The sequence below is a fragment of the Cydia strobilella genome, chromosome 7 (genome assembly GCF_947568885.1).
Source record: "Cydia strobilella chromosome 7, ilCydStro3.1, whole genome shotgun sequence".
Lineage (NCBI taxonomy): Eukaryota > Metazoa > Arthropoda > Insecta > Lepidoptera > Tortricidae > Cydia > Cydia strobilella.
This window is the reverse complement of record NC_086047.1, coordinates 10,539,899-10,559,328: the sequence shown is the minus strand read 5'-3', so window position 1 is coordinate 10,559,328 and position 19,430 is coordinate 10,539,899. Positions and strand designations below refer to the sequence as shown.

General features: G+C 38.5%; 1 protein-coding gene across 1 annotated transcript in view; it reads left to right on the top strand.

Annotated features, from left to right (window-relative positions):
• Positions 1-19,430, top strand: part of LOC134743082 (ATP-binding cassette sub-family G member 8) — an 87,767-nt gene that overhangs the window by 51,112 nt on the left and 17,225 nt on the right. The window contains exons 3-8 of the mRNA XM_063676392.1: positions 13,308-13,376; positions 13,757-13,895; positions 16,632-16,763; positions 17,485-17,625; positions 17,875-18,019; positions 18,523-18,719. Coding sequence (XP_063532462.1) covers positions 13,774-13,895; positions 16,632-16,763; positions 17,485-17,625; positions 17,875-18,019; positions 18,523-18,719 — 737 coding nt within the window. The 5' untranslated portion in view covers positions 13,308-13,376; positions 13,757-13,773. The remainder of the gene's footprint in view (positions 1-13,307; positions 13,377-13,756; positions 13,896-16,631; positions 16,764-17,484; positions 17,626-17,874; positions 18,020-18,522; positions 18,720-19,430) is intronic.

The window sequence follows — 19,430 nt, the reverse complement described above, 5'->3', positions numbered from 1 at the left end:
TTAATTCTCATCGTTCAATCCTTGCTGCGTGAATTTAAGGATACCTATTAAATACTTACGAGTACTTAGCTAAGATAAGTACTGGTGACGAAATCGGGGTGGTGGGATCAAACTCTAGGTCCCTAATAGTTATTTTGTTAGAACATTAGAAAACACAAGAATAGCTAGATTATCTCACTGTAAACATATCCATGTAAACAACTTGTACGTCTATCCATCGTCGTCCATTTTGACCATACATTACGTACTTTTTTAGTAGAGTCTAAATTGGTCACCATTTAAAACCAGTTTTCTAATTTCATTTTGAATTTCAACAAGAACTTGAATAAGCAAGTTTTCGTCCATTAGTTATTTTCAGCATGCGATTTATAAATGTTTAAAAATAATAAACCGATTATTATCAAAAGAAGACAGGTTTAATCGAACTTAGTTGAACGCAAAGATAGATATAACTCCGTAATACACAACTTAAGTAATAAAATTGTAAAAAAGAGCGCTTTCTCGCCAACAAACTGCATATGCAGTTTGGCGAGTAATTTTGAAATTAATTATGTATAATGTGCCTTTGAAAAATAAATGAAAAAAAAAAAATAGGTGGATACAGTCTAAGGAAAAAACGTGCCTCGAAAATCAAGAAAATTTGACTCTCGATCAGAGGGTGCTACTAGCTTTGGCCTACTGTCGTATAGATGGCGTTGACGGTTTCATTTGTTATTTAACAATTTTTACCCATATCAGTGAAAGAACATGGGTCAGTACCGCTCTAGTATAAGTTACTCTATGGTTGAACGTAAACCTACGGAATTGTTTAAAAGGCGGCTTGCTCAAACTGAGACCTTAGATTCCATGATTCTAATACAAATCCAAGTACGTGTACTTACCAGGAAATTACTGTTTGCGGCCCATAATTTTCCAGTAAATTGTAATTTAAAGACACGGCTCTACACGTCCGGTTGTGGGTTTGGGCTGCATTCCGATATCGTGAACAATATTTTGCGCAACCCGAGTATTCATTCACTGACTAACGACAAACTAACTGCAGCTGTATAGCTTTATAGCCTGCGTAGGATTATGAAATTAACTGAATAGTATATGTTACTTACTGTATTATTGGTAATTTAAATCGGTTATGCATGCATTGAGTATAGCTAGTAATCTTACAGTTTTAATCTGATCATTTAAAATTTACTTAATCCAGAATCTGGTGAAGGCATATTAAATAAATTAAAACCGATCACTAAAGTTTTTAAGGTGAAAATCGCTCGACATGTTTCAGTCCATAACGAAAAGCATTATGTATTAGAATTGTTCGCGTTGACTAATTTTATTGATATGGCCGCGACGTCTATCAACATCGAATATGCCTCAGTACTAAATTCAAAACCATTATGTGAAAACATTTTTTAAAGGCTTTTTACAGGTTGTGACGTTCGCTCTCTTTTTAACCGACTTCAATTTTATAGAAGGAGGAGGTTCTGTATTCGGTTGTGGCTATTTTTTTAAATGTAGGTACTTGTCTTCTGCAATGACTGCAATAAAGTGTTTTACTACTTACTACTATACTTTGAAGCTTTGAACAGGTTTTTAAGCGCCTACTAGGTACTAAGTAAGAGATACTAAAAGCGTAAGCTTTTTGTTTCATCTGTCCTTTCTAAGAAACGATGACCTGAATGGCTGCAAACACGAGATGCATGCAGCGAGTGGTAGATTTACGAGCATAATATTTCCAAGAAATGCATGATGTGTCAATCTTGTTTCATTTCTGTTATGGGCAAGTTAAATGTCCGGTGAAACGGCTCTCCGCACTAAATGACCTGATGACCATTAGGGAGAATACGTAAATGCATTTTTGTAAACGCAAAATTGGCTTTTCTTTTTCGCGGAGGTCAAGTTTAGTTACTTTCAACGTTGATAGTTACGAGTGTTACGACGACGCCGACGGTTATATTTATTACCTATGCCACCTAGTCTACCTACCTATACCTATACATGTATACATAGCACTTATTATTGGTAATGAAATGTATTAATATCACCTGAATAGATCATCTTACCGCCACTGTTGTACCGTGCATTAGAATTCATCAAAGTGGAGTGGACAGTTTTTATGACCCGAATGTATCATTTGTTTATCTAGGAAGGGTTCCAACAACCTTGCTTTATAGACAGGTGCGTCGTTGCCTACCTAGTTAGTTATGTTGTCACCTGTATAATTATTTAACAATGACATCTTGTTGGTCTATTGTAGTGTGTGAAAGGATAACAATGATAAACGCCAGAAGTCGGAAGCATATAAATTACCTACATAATTGACGAACACTCTGCGGTCATAGTAGAGTAGAGATCGTAGTATTGACAGACTACCGGTAGACTAAACTGAATATATTTTACGTCTATCAACAGGCACCCATTTCTCGAACGATATAGAGGTACATTGGAGTGATAGTAAGTCCAAGAACTTGACTTTTGAAAGAGCCTCAAGGGCGCAACTTGCACAATAAATTTTTGAATTTTGAATTTACAAATTATGCGTGTTACCATGTAAAAATAGTTTAGCAATATTTATTTTTACCTTATGGTTGGTGAATTGTAATTTCATTCATAATGTAGCTCTAAATTAGAAATAATTGATCTCGAATAACGGCAAGAATTTGTAACGGCCTTCTTTGACTAACCGATTTATTATTTTTGCAATGAAGAAACGTTTTAGTGTTGTAGTTTCCTCCACTTTCATTCACTGAGGAATTTATAAATGAATACATCTTACATTTACTTTGATTTACTCGTAGTCCTAAGCTTACTAAGGCTGGAAATTAGGTGGGTAGTCTAGGCAAGGTGAGGCGAGGCGACATAAAAACAACCAGTTTGTCTGGGATTAGAATCCAGTAAGCGCACCGGACCTCTACCAGTGGGTACTCAGTGCAATGTAAGGACATTAAATTACATACCTATAATTATGTAGAAGTAAGCATACGTACAAAACAAACTTATTTTTTTGTTTTTTTAATTTATATTCCATTCCCTGCTCCGCTGACCTTTTAAATTACTCAAAATGTATCGTCATCGCGGCCTACACACATATATTAAATTGTATACGCGTTCCTATCGCTGCTTACTTTAACCGCTTTAATTAAAGAATGGATTAGCTGCAATTGTACAATACTGTTATGTCGTAATTGCTATCGTAACGCGGGGCAAGAAATCGGAAACATTTTAGCGTAAAAGCTGATAGCGATAGCGTAACGGTTCTCACAACCTTTGGCTAGGCGTGTTGGCGGCTACATTGTGCATGTTCACTTGTTCAGTTGTGCAGTACAGTTTGCGTGTGCTTCGAAAGAAATGCACGGCACATGCATGATTGGGAAGGTTGGGTTTAGATATTATGGGAAATATCATCACATTGTTAGGAGATTCTTTATTATCGGAGCCAAGTAATTCTCTTCTGACAAGCTACCGCTATCGCTAGGTTCGTGGTTCAAAAAAAATCATAGTAAATCTGTAAAATCCAGGGTTCGAAACAAGTGAACAGATATTCTAACAGTTTTGAGAAAGCATCTAGAACTCCTGTTTTCCCCACATATTTTTTGACCACACACACACACACACACACACTTTACTCTCAAGAGGCACACTTTACTCTCTCTTGTCAAGAGACTCAACATATTTGATATTTATTTTATATGAATATTATTATTCAAATTCATATGAAAACCAGTAATCCTGCTTCTTATATGACAGCAAGCCTTAGTCACTTGCGTGGGCAACGAACTGCCATTACAGTCAATCAGACAAAGGGACTTTTTGTCCTTCCTCGTGCTACATTGCTGTGAGTTAACGCAGCATATTTTGCGCTTAGTTATTTGGTTGTCAGGTGCAACGATTTGTACTCAATTAAGTAGCCCCTACCTAATTACGGCATACGTATATGTCAAGCAAAGAGTGAATTAAGTTCTTATATCCGCATATTACAAATGGCATGTCATATCTTTGTTCATTTTGAAACCTGTTCTTTGTTATGTTAGGTAGGGTGCACGTAATAGTACATTTCGATGCTAGTGCGGAAAGTATGTCATTACTTCACGAGTACCGAGATATCTTGCCACGAGCCGTGGGTAGTGAAGAATGACATTTCCGCACGTGTATCGAACGACGTTTTTTAATACAGTTGCGAAAATATAAGAAAAGCAACAAGTAAGGAATGGAATTCGAAAGTCGAAACTTTTATATTATTAATTCTGTGACATCATTGATATTGACATTATGAAGAGGTGTTTTTCTAGCTTTTATTCGACTAGAATGAACCCACTTCAATGAAAGTTTTTTTTTTTCAAATGCATGTTCTATAAGACAGAAACAATTGTAAATATTAATACATAGTACTATTATTACCTAAATATCGTTATTTACGATTATTTGTGTATCGTATATTTATAAAAACAATATCGAATGTTGCCTTTGGAAACTTAAAACATTCTTGCAGTATGAAAATACGCCTCTTCTTTGACAGGCGTTCCGTTCCATTCAGACCTTATTAAGAACGGTTTTTCAACATTAAAAATAAAAGTGTTATAATACTTATAATGATGAAGAGGTAAGTAATAAAATATGAAATATGCATTTTTTCGCATTCTTACATAACCAGTAGGTTTTTATGTTGATTACGACGTTTAAAGGAAACTAATATTAACACTCACCAATAAGTAGTCATGAATTGGAACAAGTCAAAATTTAAAAAAATTGGAAAAGTAAAAAGCACTAGTTCGCGAAAACCAACTTTCCGCACGCTAAACAGCCACGAAAAGTAGCACTTTTTGAGCAACTGTATTAAAAAATAAATTATTCCATCAACAACAAGAATTCAGTGACTATTAAGTTTAAATCTAGTAGATATGCACCAGAGAAGACGGGTATAGACAGCCTAAAATTTTATTTTTTTAGCTGCGTTACACCTGTTCAACAGCTCTCTTCCCTAGTTATTTACTTCTCCTTTAAGAAAAGTGTAGATAAATGTGTTGTTACTAAACCAATGAGCTTAGGTAATCTTTGGCTCTGTCGTCAAATCGTCATTGACCATCAGACAAATCTGTCTTGATTCCATTACTTGCACTTGTATTGACTTGAGCGAGTTGCACTGAGTTTTTAGACTATATAGTATTAGGGTTGCCATACGCCCCCGCGTACGCCGGTACATGTCCCCGTTTGACGCTAAAAAAAATATTGTCCCGGTCGACGTCCCCGGTACTTATGGCAACCTTAGACTAACTAGGTACAATCGGGGACAATCCCGGTGAACCACCTTAAGGGCAAAAATCGTTTAAACGTCTTTCAGACGGTTAGGACACTTAAAAATGTTGGTGTTCAAAAAAAGGTTAGCTCGGGTAAAGTTTATTGCCGTCCATTGTCTTTGTGACGGCCGGCATTGGAAACTAAGATAATCCAAAATGCATCCTAATGGGTTATCTTTATGGGGAGGCGTGGCCTATTACAACAACAACAACTACCTTACTACCTATTGTTTGTAGTGTTTAATAAGTTAGTTACAGTTGTTACCTTGTGTAAAAAACACATTAGTTTGCCATGCCCTAACGGGGCTCATGTTTGATACTTTTATCTTATAAGAACCTATGTACAACAACATGAAAGCAAATAAACTACTTGAATACTTGAGGTAAAAAAATTCCGAAGAGGTTCACCGGAAATGTCCCCGATTGTACTTAATAGCGAATCAGGAACTGATTTTTTAGGGTTTTTGAAATGCAAATAGCGCTGAAGGGTCGACCGCAGGTTAGTTAGCACTAGTTAGCAGTACAATATTTTTTCTGTCTGCTCTCTATTACAAAGTACTCGTAAATAAAATAGGCACGTACCTATTACAGACTCTGTTGCTATTTTTTGTTTTATCTTATTATTTATGTCAATACTATCGTGAATATCGTGATCGTCGTAAGTAGGCAGGTATTATCCATTCAATTATTTAACAATGCCAATTATTGCCAAGGTTCATTGGTTCATAACAATAATAATAAGGTTCGTTTTTAGCTGTAGATAAGTCATGTATCTTTACGAATATTCTTCATAAAACCTTTGATAAAATTTCAGCGTTAACTGTGACTACCTATCTCCAAATATTAATCAATATTTACTGAGCTCGGTTCTATGCTAAATAATAATCTAAGCATAGTGTTTTGAGACACGCAGAATAGTTTGAATTTAACCGCCGCGCGTCGTAGATGTGAAACACCAAGTAACAAATAACACAAAGTTGACTCTACTATATAGCCGATTCACACAAATCTCCTCGAGCCTATCACAAATGCATTAAAGGGCTGGCAATTTAAAGTGCATTATCCCTAGTCCTTACAATGGCCCGGGGTCAATGGCCAGAGGGCGCCGGTCGCATACCGTCCCGGGTAAAAATAGCCTGCGAGATGCAACCTGCACCGTCCGAGACATTTTCAAGGAAAGCTAAGCATATTGTGAATAAAGTTTGTGACCCTGACGCACTGTGGTACCTGTCACTTTATATTTTGTTATTATTATTACTGATTACTACAGGGCCTACCGCCAACATCGACAAATGGAAAAACATTTTCTGCCTCTCTGTCGCTTGAATAGGCAGAGACGACGACGACGAGGCGGAGACGATTTTCGATTTTTCGATGTTGGCGGTAGGCCGGTCATGATTCCGAATGCCAAAAACTGATGAACATGGTCATACTGAACAACTTCTCCCAAATCTCCCAATTACGAACATAACGAGAAGTAAATTTAATCACTTCATTCCATAGAAGCTTTGAGAGAGAGTAGCCGAGGCATTTTGATCAGAATTTTCAAATTGGTCTCGTAGAAATCGTTATTCAGTATCACCATCTGCATCACTTTATATCATTCGGGGTCGTGGGCCCGTACCTAATCACCCAGTAGGTACAGATAAAATCTCGTACGTTTGAAGATCTTCTATCTTTTATTAAATTAAAGTAGCTGAGGTAAATTCCTTCTGAACTTGTTAATAAAATGTTGAGCTTAGGCAATGTTCCTTTTTCTGCTGGACTTTAAAAACCGGACTAGACTTTGTATACGAATATGATAGTCGGTAATTCGCGATATTCCGCCTTTTTCTTTTTGATCAAATCCTTACATGATCAAAAGCCCGGACATGCGCATACATATTATGAGTATGTATCTATTATACATGATTTACATGCTAACTGCATTTACGGCAATAAGGAACAAGTGAAATATGTAGAAATGTAAATATGTGCTTTCGTAGGAAGTCAGACCAACGAACAATGATTCATGTTAAACGTAGGGGAAATGGGTGCAAAATGATCCCCTTAAAGTGACAACCAAAACTCAACAATTACCACCACAAGTTCATAGCCATAGTGAACCATATTAGTACTAAAATAAGGTTGATTATTTAATATTTTAATTTTAAGATTTATTCTTTAATTAAATTTATGGTAAACTGGCAAAACTCCAAAATTAATTATCCTACCTATAAGTTATTTCAATTTATAAACCGATATCTGTGTCAAATCTAAAGTGAAAAACTAATTGACATTCATTCACGTTCATCATCATAAACTTTCACGTTAACTTAGTTAATTAAATTAAATTATCTATGAGCGTCAGGATAGGATTTTTTGCGAATTTCTATTTCAACAACGAAATAGTCTAGTCAATAACATACAGATTTGACAAGCTAAACTTCACGAGACAAGGTTTCCAAGCACAAGCAGGTACTAATTCGTCAAGCACGCGTGTAAGCTCAGAGGAGGAATTTGGAGGACGCGCGTTGCATAAAACGAGGCACGCCTGCGCATATAGATATTGACCGGAGACGAGTAAACGTTAAAGATTTGATGTGTCATAGTTCTACAATATCTAAATATTAAATTCCTCCAAACAAACAGTATACCGCGTAGTCACCTATGAGATAAGATTAGCTGAGTGAGGTTAAAGCGTAATCATATTACATTTCTAAATGGTACATTAAGTTTCCTAATTGACCGTAGTTATGCAGAAAACAACCAACTCCATTTTTTTTATCAATGCAGAAAGCGACCAAATCCACTGAGTTATGGTGTAAGTGACTTTACCAAAGTACAAAGTTACTGTCTTTGGTGTAATGTAACTGATAGGTAATCTGATGTAACGTATAAGTACTTTGTTTTATACATTGTTGCGAGTTGATAGATGAGTATACTTAAGACACCTACATTATGGTGAAGAGAAGAACGTTAACGGGGCTCAATTTGGCGCCTCTAAAATCAATTATAGATATATATCTATCATGGGAATTCCTGTTGGTATCATTTGGTTGGTAATTATTTCGCACAACGCTAATCTAACCATTTTTTCCGTCATCTTATTAAAAAATTTGGGGTGCCAAGTGCCAACCAGCAACCTACAGGCACAATGTTTCACATTTCTTGTTATGCTGGGCCAAGATAGAAGATCGTTAAAAGAATTTCACATTAGGTGGTCCCTGGTGACAGTGCTGACAGTGTGGTGACGTATGAAAGTCGGCGAGAACTAAGACTCGTGTGTGTAATGTGTAATTATTAGTGATTTACATACAAAGGCGCCCACGGGGCTTATGTAACCAAGGCTTCACGACTCGTCGAATCATTTCGTGAAGAAAATAAATTAATATTCCGAAGGGCGCCTAGTCCTAGGGGCATGATCATGATATGGTTTTATTTCTTACCGTTTCTAGCTATGCGCGCGAAACAGAGAGTTTTGATTATTTTGTTTGCTTTGCAACAGACGTTTTCATACAGATATTTTCTAATAGCCTTTTTCGTTTCCACTAGGGGCACTGGGCAAAGACGTCTCTGCTCGATTTCAATGGCTTACTAATTTACGATTATATTAAACCCTTAAGGATTTATTAGGTTGGGTCCGTAGACATGTGAATGAAGAGACGCTGTGTATAATAATAAATAAATAAATAAACATTATAGGACATTCTTACACAGATTGACTAAGTCCCACGGTGTATGCTCATTATAAGTCCGACCAAGAATTAGATTTTGAAACCCAAAGGAAAAATGCGTACCTAAATCTCTGGCCTCTTAACTACAGGTATTTTACGTACTTAGGTATCTACGTTATAACATTTTTGCTTTTACTTATTATAAGGCTTGTGCCGGCGATAACCAACATAAAAGATAACTTACACGCCTAACGCCCGCGTCTAAAAGGTATTGACATATGCAATTACTCAACTTTCTCGAATCCCAGTATTAGCTCGTAAATGCTAAGATTTCGAATTAAACCCTACTCAAACATAACGTACCATTAATATTACCATAATTTCAACACACCTTGACTTTAAGGACAGGTAATGTTACCGGTAAAACAAGCGTCGATCAAGTATGAATACCTGAATGGGGTGAGGGTCTGCAAGTGGCCTCAGGAAAAACAAGTATCTACTTTAGGTCCGTATAGACATTTTGCATTGTAATGTGCAATACATGCCAATCAGATGACATCTGTAGATGAACTGGAAATACTGGTTGTTTAGCTTATTTATGATCTAGTATGGTGGACAACTGGACATCCCAAGACTGGCTAGAGTTTGATGATAGTTTCTAAATAAAGCATATTTTGAAGCATAAATAAAGTATTATTTAATGTAAGTAAATGCATGTTCTGTGGTCCGAAATAAATGATTTTTATTTCTCGAATTTAAACTGTTGTGAGACATACTAATATTAAATCATTTTACGGTTTAGACTCACTTGTTTTAGTCACTCGCGCGACATGTTTCGGAGAGCCTAGGTCTCCTTTCTCAAGCACTAATAGTGCGAGCAGCGTTCACGACGACCGTGACCGTGTGTGTGTGCGTGTCGTCGTGAACGCTGCTCGCACTATTAGTGCTTGAGAAAGGAGACCTAGGCTCTCCGAAACATGTCGCGCGAGTGACTAAAACAAGTGAGTCTAAACCGTAAAATGATTTAATATTTTTATTTCTTTTTTATTTTTGCATATATATAACGCTTGCAAATTCGGCTAATGTAAAATAATTATGGTTATGAATTAGTTATTTTTGTACGAATCGTTTTATTTAGCTTTTTTTTAAGCAATTCGCGGCAAATTTAGTTGATGTCTAAAACTTACATCTATCGAATGGTCGAAGCATTTCTCACATCACGTACCGTAAAATGGGGTGAGTAGGGTTCGCGGGGAGAGTTGGGTTATGAATGGGGAAAGAAGGATTGAAAGGGGGGTGAGATGGGTTTTTAAGGCTACTGCTACAAAAATAATGTATTCCAATTTAAAATGGAGCTATAGTAATACTCATAATAAAAAAAAACGATCCAACCATCTTCCAAAATCACGTTTGTATGAAAACCCATCTCACCCCAATTACGAGGGACTACGGGGTGAGGTGGGTTTTCCTGTTTATCGTCAAAGCTATGAAATGGAACTACCCAAAATAAAATAAAAAATTAAATACAAACGTCCGGAACACTTATTGTATATACCATTCAGTTTGCATATGTAAAAATAAAATGTTATCGAGGTTTGAATGTCAGTATTGCTCCTACTCACCCCATTTTACGGTACCTAATTTCCTACGCGAGAAACATCGTTCAAAAAATACGCGTAAGTACCTATCGTTTTATTTAGCTTTTATTAAGCAACGGCAATTGATGTTGATGTCAATTACTTACTTACATCGAAAAAAAAAATACATCACGTTATTACGCGAAAAAACAAGACATCCCCATGAATAAGCAAAATATGATCTAAGTGTTCACAATGATTAACAGTTTCGCAGCAATTTATAACACGCATCAGACATAGGTAATCTAACTTTTCTTTACAACAACCATGCAGTGCAGACTTTATTACTTAAGTGATTAGGTTGGTTTTAGGCACAGAAGTTGCAACAAGTGAAGAAATTTAACACAATGCGTCTGAGTCCCACGGAAGTAGGTATAATGTGGAGGTCTAGTTCAAGAATGTTATGACAAGGAAATAGAGCCGTTTCTAGGCTATTGTGGTCGTGTGTCGTTCCAACGTTTACCGAGGTTAGATTTCACACCCTCGGAAGTATGTCCGATATCTATGAGGTTCTCATAGTGATATATTTGCACGTGACGTTGATTGACGGACAGCTAGGAGTTCAATATGTATAAGTTTGCAGTTCCTTGGGTCAAAAACTTTTTAGTATGAGTTGTTAAAGTTATGCGTCTCTCCTGTGTCCTGTCTGTGTTCTGTAAGTATAAAATAAAATGGACTTCTATTTCTTAGGAGCTACCCAATTAATGCCTTAGTAAAATGTTTCCTAATCCTTAACTTTCATTATGTCCACAGAAAAGACGCCGGTTTTCTCCAACGTTTTTGACCCTTCCATAATTATTATCTGATGTGATCTTTGTGTCACAACCCAAATCAAACGATCAACCCAAATCGATCTTTTTGTGAATTTGTGATATTTTTAAGTGAAAATAACATGTAATTTCGTAACTGCGCGAAAATTATATTAATTAGTACCTACGCTATGTTACTAAGCTCTTACGATTAAGATGAATAACTTTAGGGCGTGCTTAAGAAAAACACATTCAAATTAATGTCGTGCTTTAGAGATAAAACACGAAAACACAGAACTATACCTAGGGCATTATAGGGCAGTTGGGTAAAAATAGAAACGTCGTTGACCTCTTATTATGAATGTACTTACTTATGTACCCTCAGTATGTCTTCTTTTCTTACAATGTGACATTAAGTAACATTCATTTGTTTTCTTATTTATGCAAATATTGTTACTTAGACGAGCACGCGACTACAGTTAAATAACAAATAGCAGTTATTTAAGTGCGTCAAGTGCGTGACTTGGGATCCATTTTAGAAATAATAGTATCATAATAGGCCATTCAAAAAAGCATTATAAGTAATAGATATTTTTAATACGATACAATAACTTTCTTTCTTATAATATACATTTTATTAGCTACTGTCTACTGTATTGTACTGTCTAATACATACGAAAAAGTAACCGGGAAGATTGTAAATTCAGACTTAACTTTTCAAACCTATCAATTACCTATTAGGAATTAGGACAACGCGTTTTAACGAAGGCATTCTCGGCATTGTCAACGAAATAAGTAAAGCCAAATGTCCTTCGTATGATTTAAGCATGAATAAGTCATCTAATAATAAATACACAAATCATCTTGTTGTGTAGGTACGTACGCACAAAACCGCTATCCATTAGCGTAAACGTTTATATGAAGTCAATAAACTGGTTTTCAAATTATGTCCCTACAACAACGCAGAAGACCGTGGCATAACCCATAGTGCTACTGACACACATGCGATTTGCGTAACCACAACAATGAGATCTAGCGATTGGCGTGGCGATCGTCGCGTTGGCGTCCGGTGACGCAACTACGACCTCAACAATTCGACATCGGATCCGACAAACTTTTTTATAGGATGTGACCAATGTGTCGATGGTATCTATTAATTTAATAAGCTGTGGATAAGGTCACTGTCGTCGGTGACATTGATAGGCAGGTCAATGCCTCGGAATTAAACGATGGGACGTGCCAGATTGGCCTTTCGTCCAGGCTTTCCTGCAAGAGTTGTATCACCCGCAGTGTTTTACGAATGAGATGTTTACTTGTATAATAATGAATACTTTGTCACCTCATTCGAAATCAGTAGGGGCAGACAATACTTTCCTATCATTATTATTATTAGATGTATAGGTACATTCATAAGAGCTGGCGCGAGATTTGTACTGAACTGTCAACATTTTCATAGAAAAACTGCGCCAGCTTTCGTGAATTAAACTATACTCGTACCCATTTAACCTCCGGTCGCTAAACCTCCGACCACGTAACATTCAGCGCTTTACCCCCTATGCCTTTCGCTGCCATTTACACATAATGTATCCCATGTCCACCTTAGACCTAAAAGTTTTAGGTACATGCCAAATTATTTAGCCGAGGAAAAGTAACAAACAGATAAAAAAATACTTTTCGGTTTCTCCTACATGCGTTACATATCATCTCCTTTTGCGGGATCCGCTCTCCTAAGTCTCCTATTCGATTTTCAACCAAATAAATACTGTATCGTTTGAAATATATGGAAAGCGGAGCTTCATGGTAAGAAGAAAACTTACGGGAGCTCATAAACAATACAAAAGGTAATCACGGTCTATATCCCGGTCAATATAAGTCTAGTGAAACTAACCGTGAATCATTCAAAACTCTTACCTACTTCGAATTATGCTACTTCTAACTTCTAACTAATATGGTTCTAATAGACGTGTCTATTTGTTACAGATGACCGAAACTGGCCATGCGTAATCTGAAGAGTTCTGTTTGCTGCAGTACTCTACGGGGATGACACGGGTAATTAAACTATTTTGCTAACTTTTACTATGAGCAGGTATCATAAGATATTATAGCTCACTCATCATAAATCACCACTTTCCTCATAGTTAGGTTAATTTAACTCTTGACCTAGCCTCGATGCCCTCGATATCTAGCATCTAAAAGTAATTATATCTATAAATCGCTTTCTCCTTTAATATCTCGTAAATAAAGACAAAAAAACATTAAGGTTGTTAAGACATACACATTCACTTATAAAATATCCTTATTCAACCGTCATCGTCACCCACATGCGAATTGCGTAACACATGTACAAAATAGCCCCTTGTGCTTCACAACATCACAAATATTTATCATAAGATCTAAAACTATAATCTAAGTAGTATTAGGGGTTTCAGGATCTCAGCCAAGGCTCATGATGTCGCAGTCGGCGCTGGGGCTCGGCGGCGAGCGGCGTTACTCCGTGCCCTCCAACCCGCTCGTCCACGACCCACGCGGCATGCACTCCGAGGACCTGCACGCGTGGTCCATCTACAGGTAGACGTCATCACTTCATTCTCATCGTCTTAGCGTTTTCCGGTATCTTAAAGGAGCTCGGGGTCTGCTTTGGAAACCTGTCTAGGATTGCCATCTGCTCTTACAACCGAAGGGAAATTGCTACATTCCATCGTCCCTTGTACTAAATAAAGGCCGGCTGGTTTTTTAAATATTATATATAGTGGCAAAATGCTCTTCTGATTCAAATTTCTGACCTCAAAAGCCTTGGATGACATTGCTATCTTGGTATTAATCTGGCTAACTTCAGCATGCTGAAGAACGGACTTCCGCAAGGTTCAGTCCTGGCTCCGCTCCTGTTTAACATATACACCAGTGACATGCCCCCCACTCAAAGTCACAAATTTCTGTACGCCGATGACATTGCGCTCACAATTCAGACTAAGAGTTTTGAGGCCGGCGAAGCCGTGCTCGCGCGAGACCTGGATACCTTACATCAGTACTACACCAAATGGGGACTCCACCCGAATCCTTCAAAAACAGAGGTTACCGCTTTCCATCTAACAAACAGCCTGGTAAACAGAGAGGTGGATGTTACTTTGTGCGGTCAAAAAATCCGCCAAAATCCTAACCCGAAATATCTAGGGATCACGTTGGATCGGTCACTTACATACAAGGCGCATATGGAAAACCTAAGCCAGAATGTAAAGACACGGGTGAACCTCATAAATAAGCTGGCCGGGACTTCGTGGGGTGCTCGAACTGACGTGCTGCGAACATCTTCTATGGCCCTTGTATATTCCCCGGCGGAATACTGTGCACCAGTGTGGTACAAAAGCGCTCATACCAGTAAGGTAGACGTTCAGCTGAACCGAGTGATGCGAACGATATCTGGCAGCTTGCTGCCTACCCCCACCAGCTGGCTCCCCGTGTTATCGGACATTGCTCCTCCGGACATCAGAAGAACTCAGGCTGCTGCACGAGAATGGGATAAAGCATCCACACAGGCACTACCGATAAGAGAGACGCTGGACCACCTTCCTCGGGCGCGCCTTCCATCTCGCAAACCTATCTGGTCCGACTACCAGCTACCAAGCCAGCCATTTAATGTCTCCGCGGAGTGGAGAAAGCAGTGGCATGAACGAAATGGTGACTCCAACACAGACCCCACTAAACTGCCGACTGGGTTTAAAGACCAACGGAAGATCTGGGTCACTCTGAACCGTATCCGAACGGGAGTAGGACGCTGTAATCACAACCTTCACAGATGGGGAATTTCACCGACAGCAGCCTGTGACTGTGGGGAGCCTATTCAAACAATCACTCACATTGTAGAAAAATGTCCCATGAGGCGATTTGCCGGAGGCATACAGGACCTGTTAGCACTCACACCGGAAGCAAGGGACTGGCTACTCAATTTAGATATAAAATTATAATCATGTCGTGTGTCTTTATATTTCTTTCTTTTTTGTATGACTAAAATTGTAAATCTTTATCAGGAATAAAGCCATACGATATAATAATAATAATCTGGCTAACTAATCGACGTTCTTGATGGTGAGTCTAGGTTAGGTTAGGTTAATGATTGTTTATCTTGAATTGTGCTGTGTCGATTACGTTACTGTATTAAACCCTAGGATCTTTACCACATCCTAAAACATTCTAATAGCTTGCAAAAATATCTATGTCTCTTCTTCCTACCCTTATCCCACGTTATGTGGGGTCGGCACAACATGTTTTTCTCTTCCATTCTCCTCTATCTTTCGTCACCTCAGCACTCACTCCTTTCTTTCTCATATCCTCTTTCACACAATCCATCCATCGCTTTTTGGGTCTACCATACGCTCTCCGTCCATCAACATTCATCCCTAACATTCTTTTGCCTATATGGCATTCATCCCTCCTCATCACATGCCCATACCACGCTAACCTACTACTTCTTATCTTCTCCGTTACTGGTGCTACTTTCAAACTTCCCCTAATATACTCATTTTTAATCCGATCCTTTCTCGTCACTCCACACATCCATCTCAACATTCTCATTTCCGCTGCGTGCACTCTTCTTTCATCCGTCACTTTCATCGCCCAGCATTCTGATCCATACATTACAACAGGTCTCACGATCGTCCTGTAAATTTTCCCCTTAAGTTTAAGAGGCATTCGTGGATCGCAAGTTGTTCCAGAGACCTGTCGCCATTTCATCCATCCCGCATTTATTCTATTTTTCACGTCACGGTCTATGCGTCCGTCGCCCTGGATCAATGACCCAAGGTACCGGAAGTCGGGGCAGACTGGTAGGGATACACCATCTAAGGCAATATGGGAAAAACTGGATAGACCACCGAAATCGCAGAACATGTGCTCCGTTTTGGTTCTGCTTATTTTCAGTCCCACACTTTCCAGCTTTTCTTGCCATTTTACCAGCCTGCTCTGGACCTCAAGTGCATTATCTCCGACAAGAACAATGTCATCGGCAAACAGCATACACCAGGGTGCCTCCTCCTGTATGTTCGATGTCAGAGCATCCATAACCAGGAGGAACAAATATGGACTTAAAGCCGATCCCTGGTGTAAACCTACCGCCACATTGAACTTGTCGGTTACTCCAGCTTCAGACCTGACGTGAGTACTGGCTCTATCATACATCGCCTGAACAAGCCTCACATACTTCTCTGGCATTCCTTTCTCTCTCATAGACCACCACAGAACCTTACGGGGGACTCTATCGTATGCCTTTTCCAATATCTATGTAACTCATTCAAATGCTGTTTTTCGCAGGCAAAATCTGAACTCTGATTTTACGGACAGCGCGCTGGGAAGCACCGACAAGAGCCCTTTGCCTTATGGTAACTTCCAGCTGAGAGATACCACTGTCCAGTCCATCCTATCGCATCCCAGATATGGACCCAAGTAAGACCAAGATCTTTTCTACTACCTACGTGTCCTACGTATTCGTATTAATAATATCAAAGATAGATATAACTCCGTAATAGATGGATACAGTCTAAGGAAAAAACGTGCCTCGAAAATCAAGAAAATTTGATTCTCGATCAGAGGGCGCTACTAGCTTTGGCCTATTGTCGTATAGATGGCGTTGACGGTTTCGTTTGTTATTTAACAATTTTAACGCATATCAGTGAAAGAACATGGGTCAAAATCATAAAAATAATTAATGCAAATAAAAAAAATCATTTATCCATATTTAAATACATTTTACTAGACTTATATTGACCGGGATATAGACTGTGATTACCTTTTGTATTATTTGTGAGCTCCCGATATTTCGACGCAGTTACATGCATCATGTTCACGGGTGGTATAAGTCTAGTGAAACTAACCGTGAATCATTCAAAACTCTAAATACATTTTATCGTATTTTTATAAATCTTCATTTTTAGTTTTAAAGTGTGTCGATAGATGGCAGTGAATTTACTGTGGTTACAAAATTTACTATGACAGTACCGCTCTAGTATAAGTTACTCTATGATAATATTAAATAGACAAACACACTGACGAATGCTTGCTTCGTTTGGTTTCTTCGTTTTATAAGCTAGGGTCAGATCTCCAGCACGTCCGCACGCCGCACAAAATTTCTCGTTTCACACAAAAACCTTATTATTCTGTTCCGCAGATCAGCGCTTGGTTCGAACATGTACACGTATCTCAAATTCGGGCTGCCACGAGTGTTTCCGCCGAACCACAACGGCTCACAGCGCTCTGGGACCCCGAAACCCAAGACCTCGATTGGCAGTGGAATGAAACCGGTACCCAGGTAATACCAATAATTTTAGGTAGGTCCCTTTTCGACAATCGAAAATTAAGGTTATCCAATAAGGAAATCCATAGGTTATCTGTACTTGGAGTTCAGGTGCCTGTTCTACTGATGACACAGATTATATAATAGTTCTTCTGATGACGACACAGGAACGGTTATGCATTTTGGATAAAAGATCTATTGTATACCTACCCACGTGTCCTATTTCTAGAATTCACATTTTAATGACATTTGTATTTTTAACAGGATCCAAAGGCAAAGCAGAGGAATACGCGAGACATCATCAGGCTACGACAGTTCCGACAATGAAACCTCTACAAACTACAAATATAGCCGCAAATACCGTTCGGATCCTGATTTTAGAATGCAACACTTACACACATCCTACCAAGTAAGCTAACTATAAATTATTTAGCGGTTCATTAATTTTGCTGTACAGTCACCATCAGATATATCGGAGCGGCCAAGGTGCTCACAAATATCTGAACATGCCTCTATTGTCAAGGCGTTAGAGTGCGTGTTCAGAGATTTTTCAGCACCTTGGCCGCTCCGATATATCTGATGGCGACTGTACGACATCAAAGCTGCCAAACCTAAGAGCGTTTTCACATTGTCCGATCCGATAACTCCTTAAGGCATCAAGTCCTTTTATTTTTGCATTAACGCATTTTCTTAGAACAACAAACAATAATTAAATGTGAAATTTACTTACCAAAAAAATATAAAAAGGCACTTTTTTACTTTTGCTTATTTGTATAGGCGTATCCGATATTCGATATCGGACCGGATATTGCGGAAACCTTCACCTTTCTCATATTGTATGAGTTACATTTTTAGTAATTTAGCTGAGTTCTGAGCGTTATTTGTAATGTTATTTTTGATATATATTTCCAGCCTCAGGGCGGCCCCGGCGTACCACTAGTAGCCATGCAGCAGGCAGGCCTCAGAAATGAGCCCCATTGGACCAACTCCAGGCATAAGTCCGTGAGCGAAGCCAACCTTCTGGGCATAGAGGCCCGACCACACCGCCCCTCTTACAGCCACCGGAGGAACAGTGTAGCTGACTTCGTGCCTGACAATGACCATCAGAGGTAAACTCATTGATTAGGGATAGATAGTTATTCTCTCTAGAGCAGGGGTTCCCAATAATTTTTAGTCCGCGGCGCACTTGTAAGTTTAAATTTGAATCTCGGCGCCCTAACCTAGCTAGGCTATTGTACGTCATTAAAAAGCTGTGATTAGTCTTAATTTAATTGATTCATTTGTGTTACGAAAATTAACCATGTAAATTGTATCTGGGGGCACGGTAGTGCCCCCGCCAAGTAGAGCAAAACAAAGCGGCACGGCCGTACCATCCTTTTCTCGAAGCCACTTAGGCCATTTTCAACGTTCTGTAATTTTGTTATAGCTAAAGCTAGAACCCTGAATTTTCAGTGACGTATAGAGCATAACACGATTTACATATATTCTCAAAAACATGTAATTTGAACATGTAGTTTAAGAATTATGTCATGTCAAAGTTCCTTAGTTATGTCACTGACACACTCACTCACGATCATCATAATTCTAAGGTACTTCTAGCAGACCCACAAGCTCCAAATTTGAAACGTAATTAGTTTTTAGCGTATTAAGCCAATAAAAACTTAAAAATACTGCAATATCAGTCACGTTTTAAAGATTTCAATGTCGTTTTGCATCGCTTGTCATCTTGGGTACCTGTTTATTGTAGTTACCTATTGTTTTAACAATGGCTGCGGGGGCATCGCGGTATTTTGACAATGGCAGCCGGTCGAGTTAGCGCT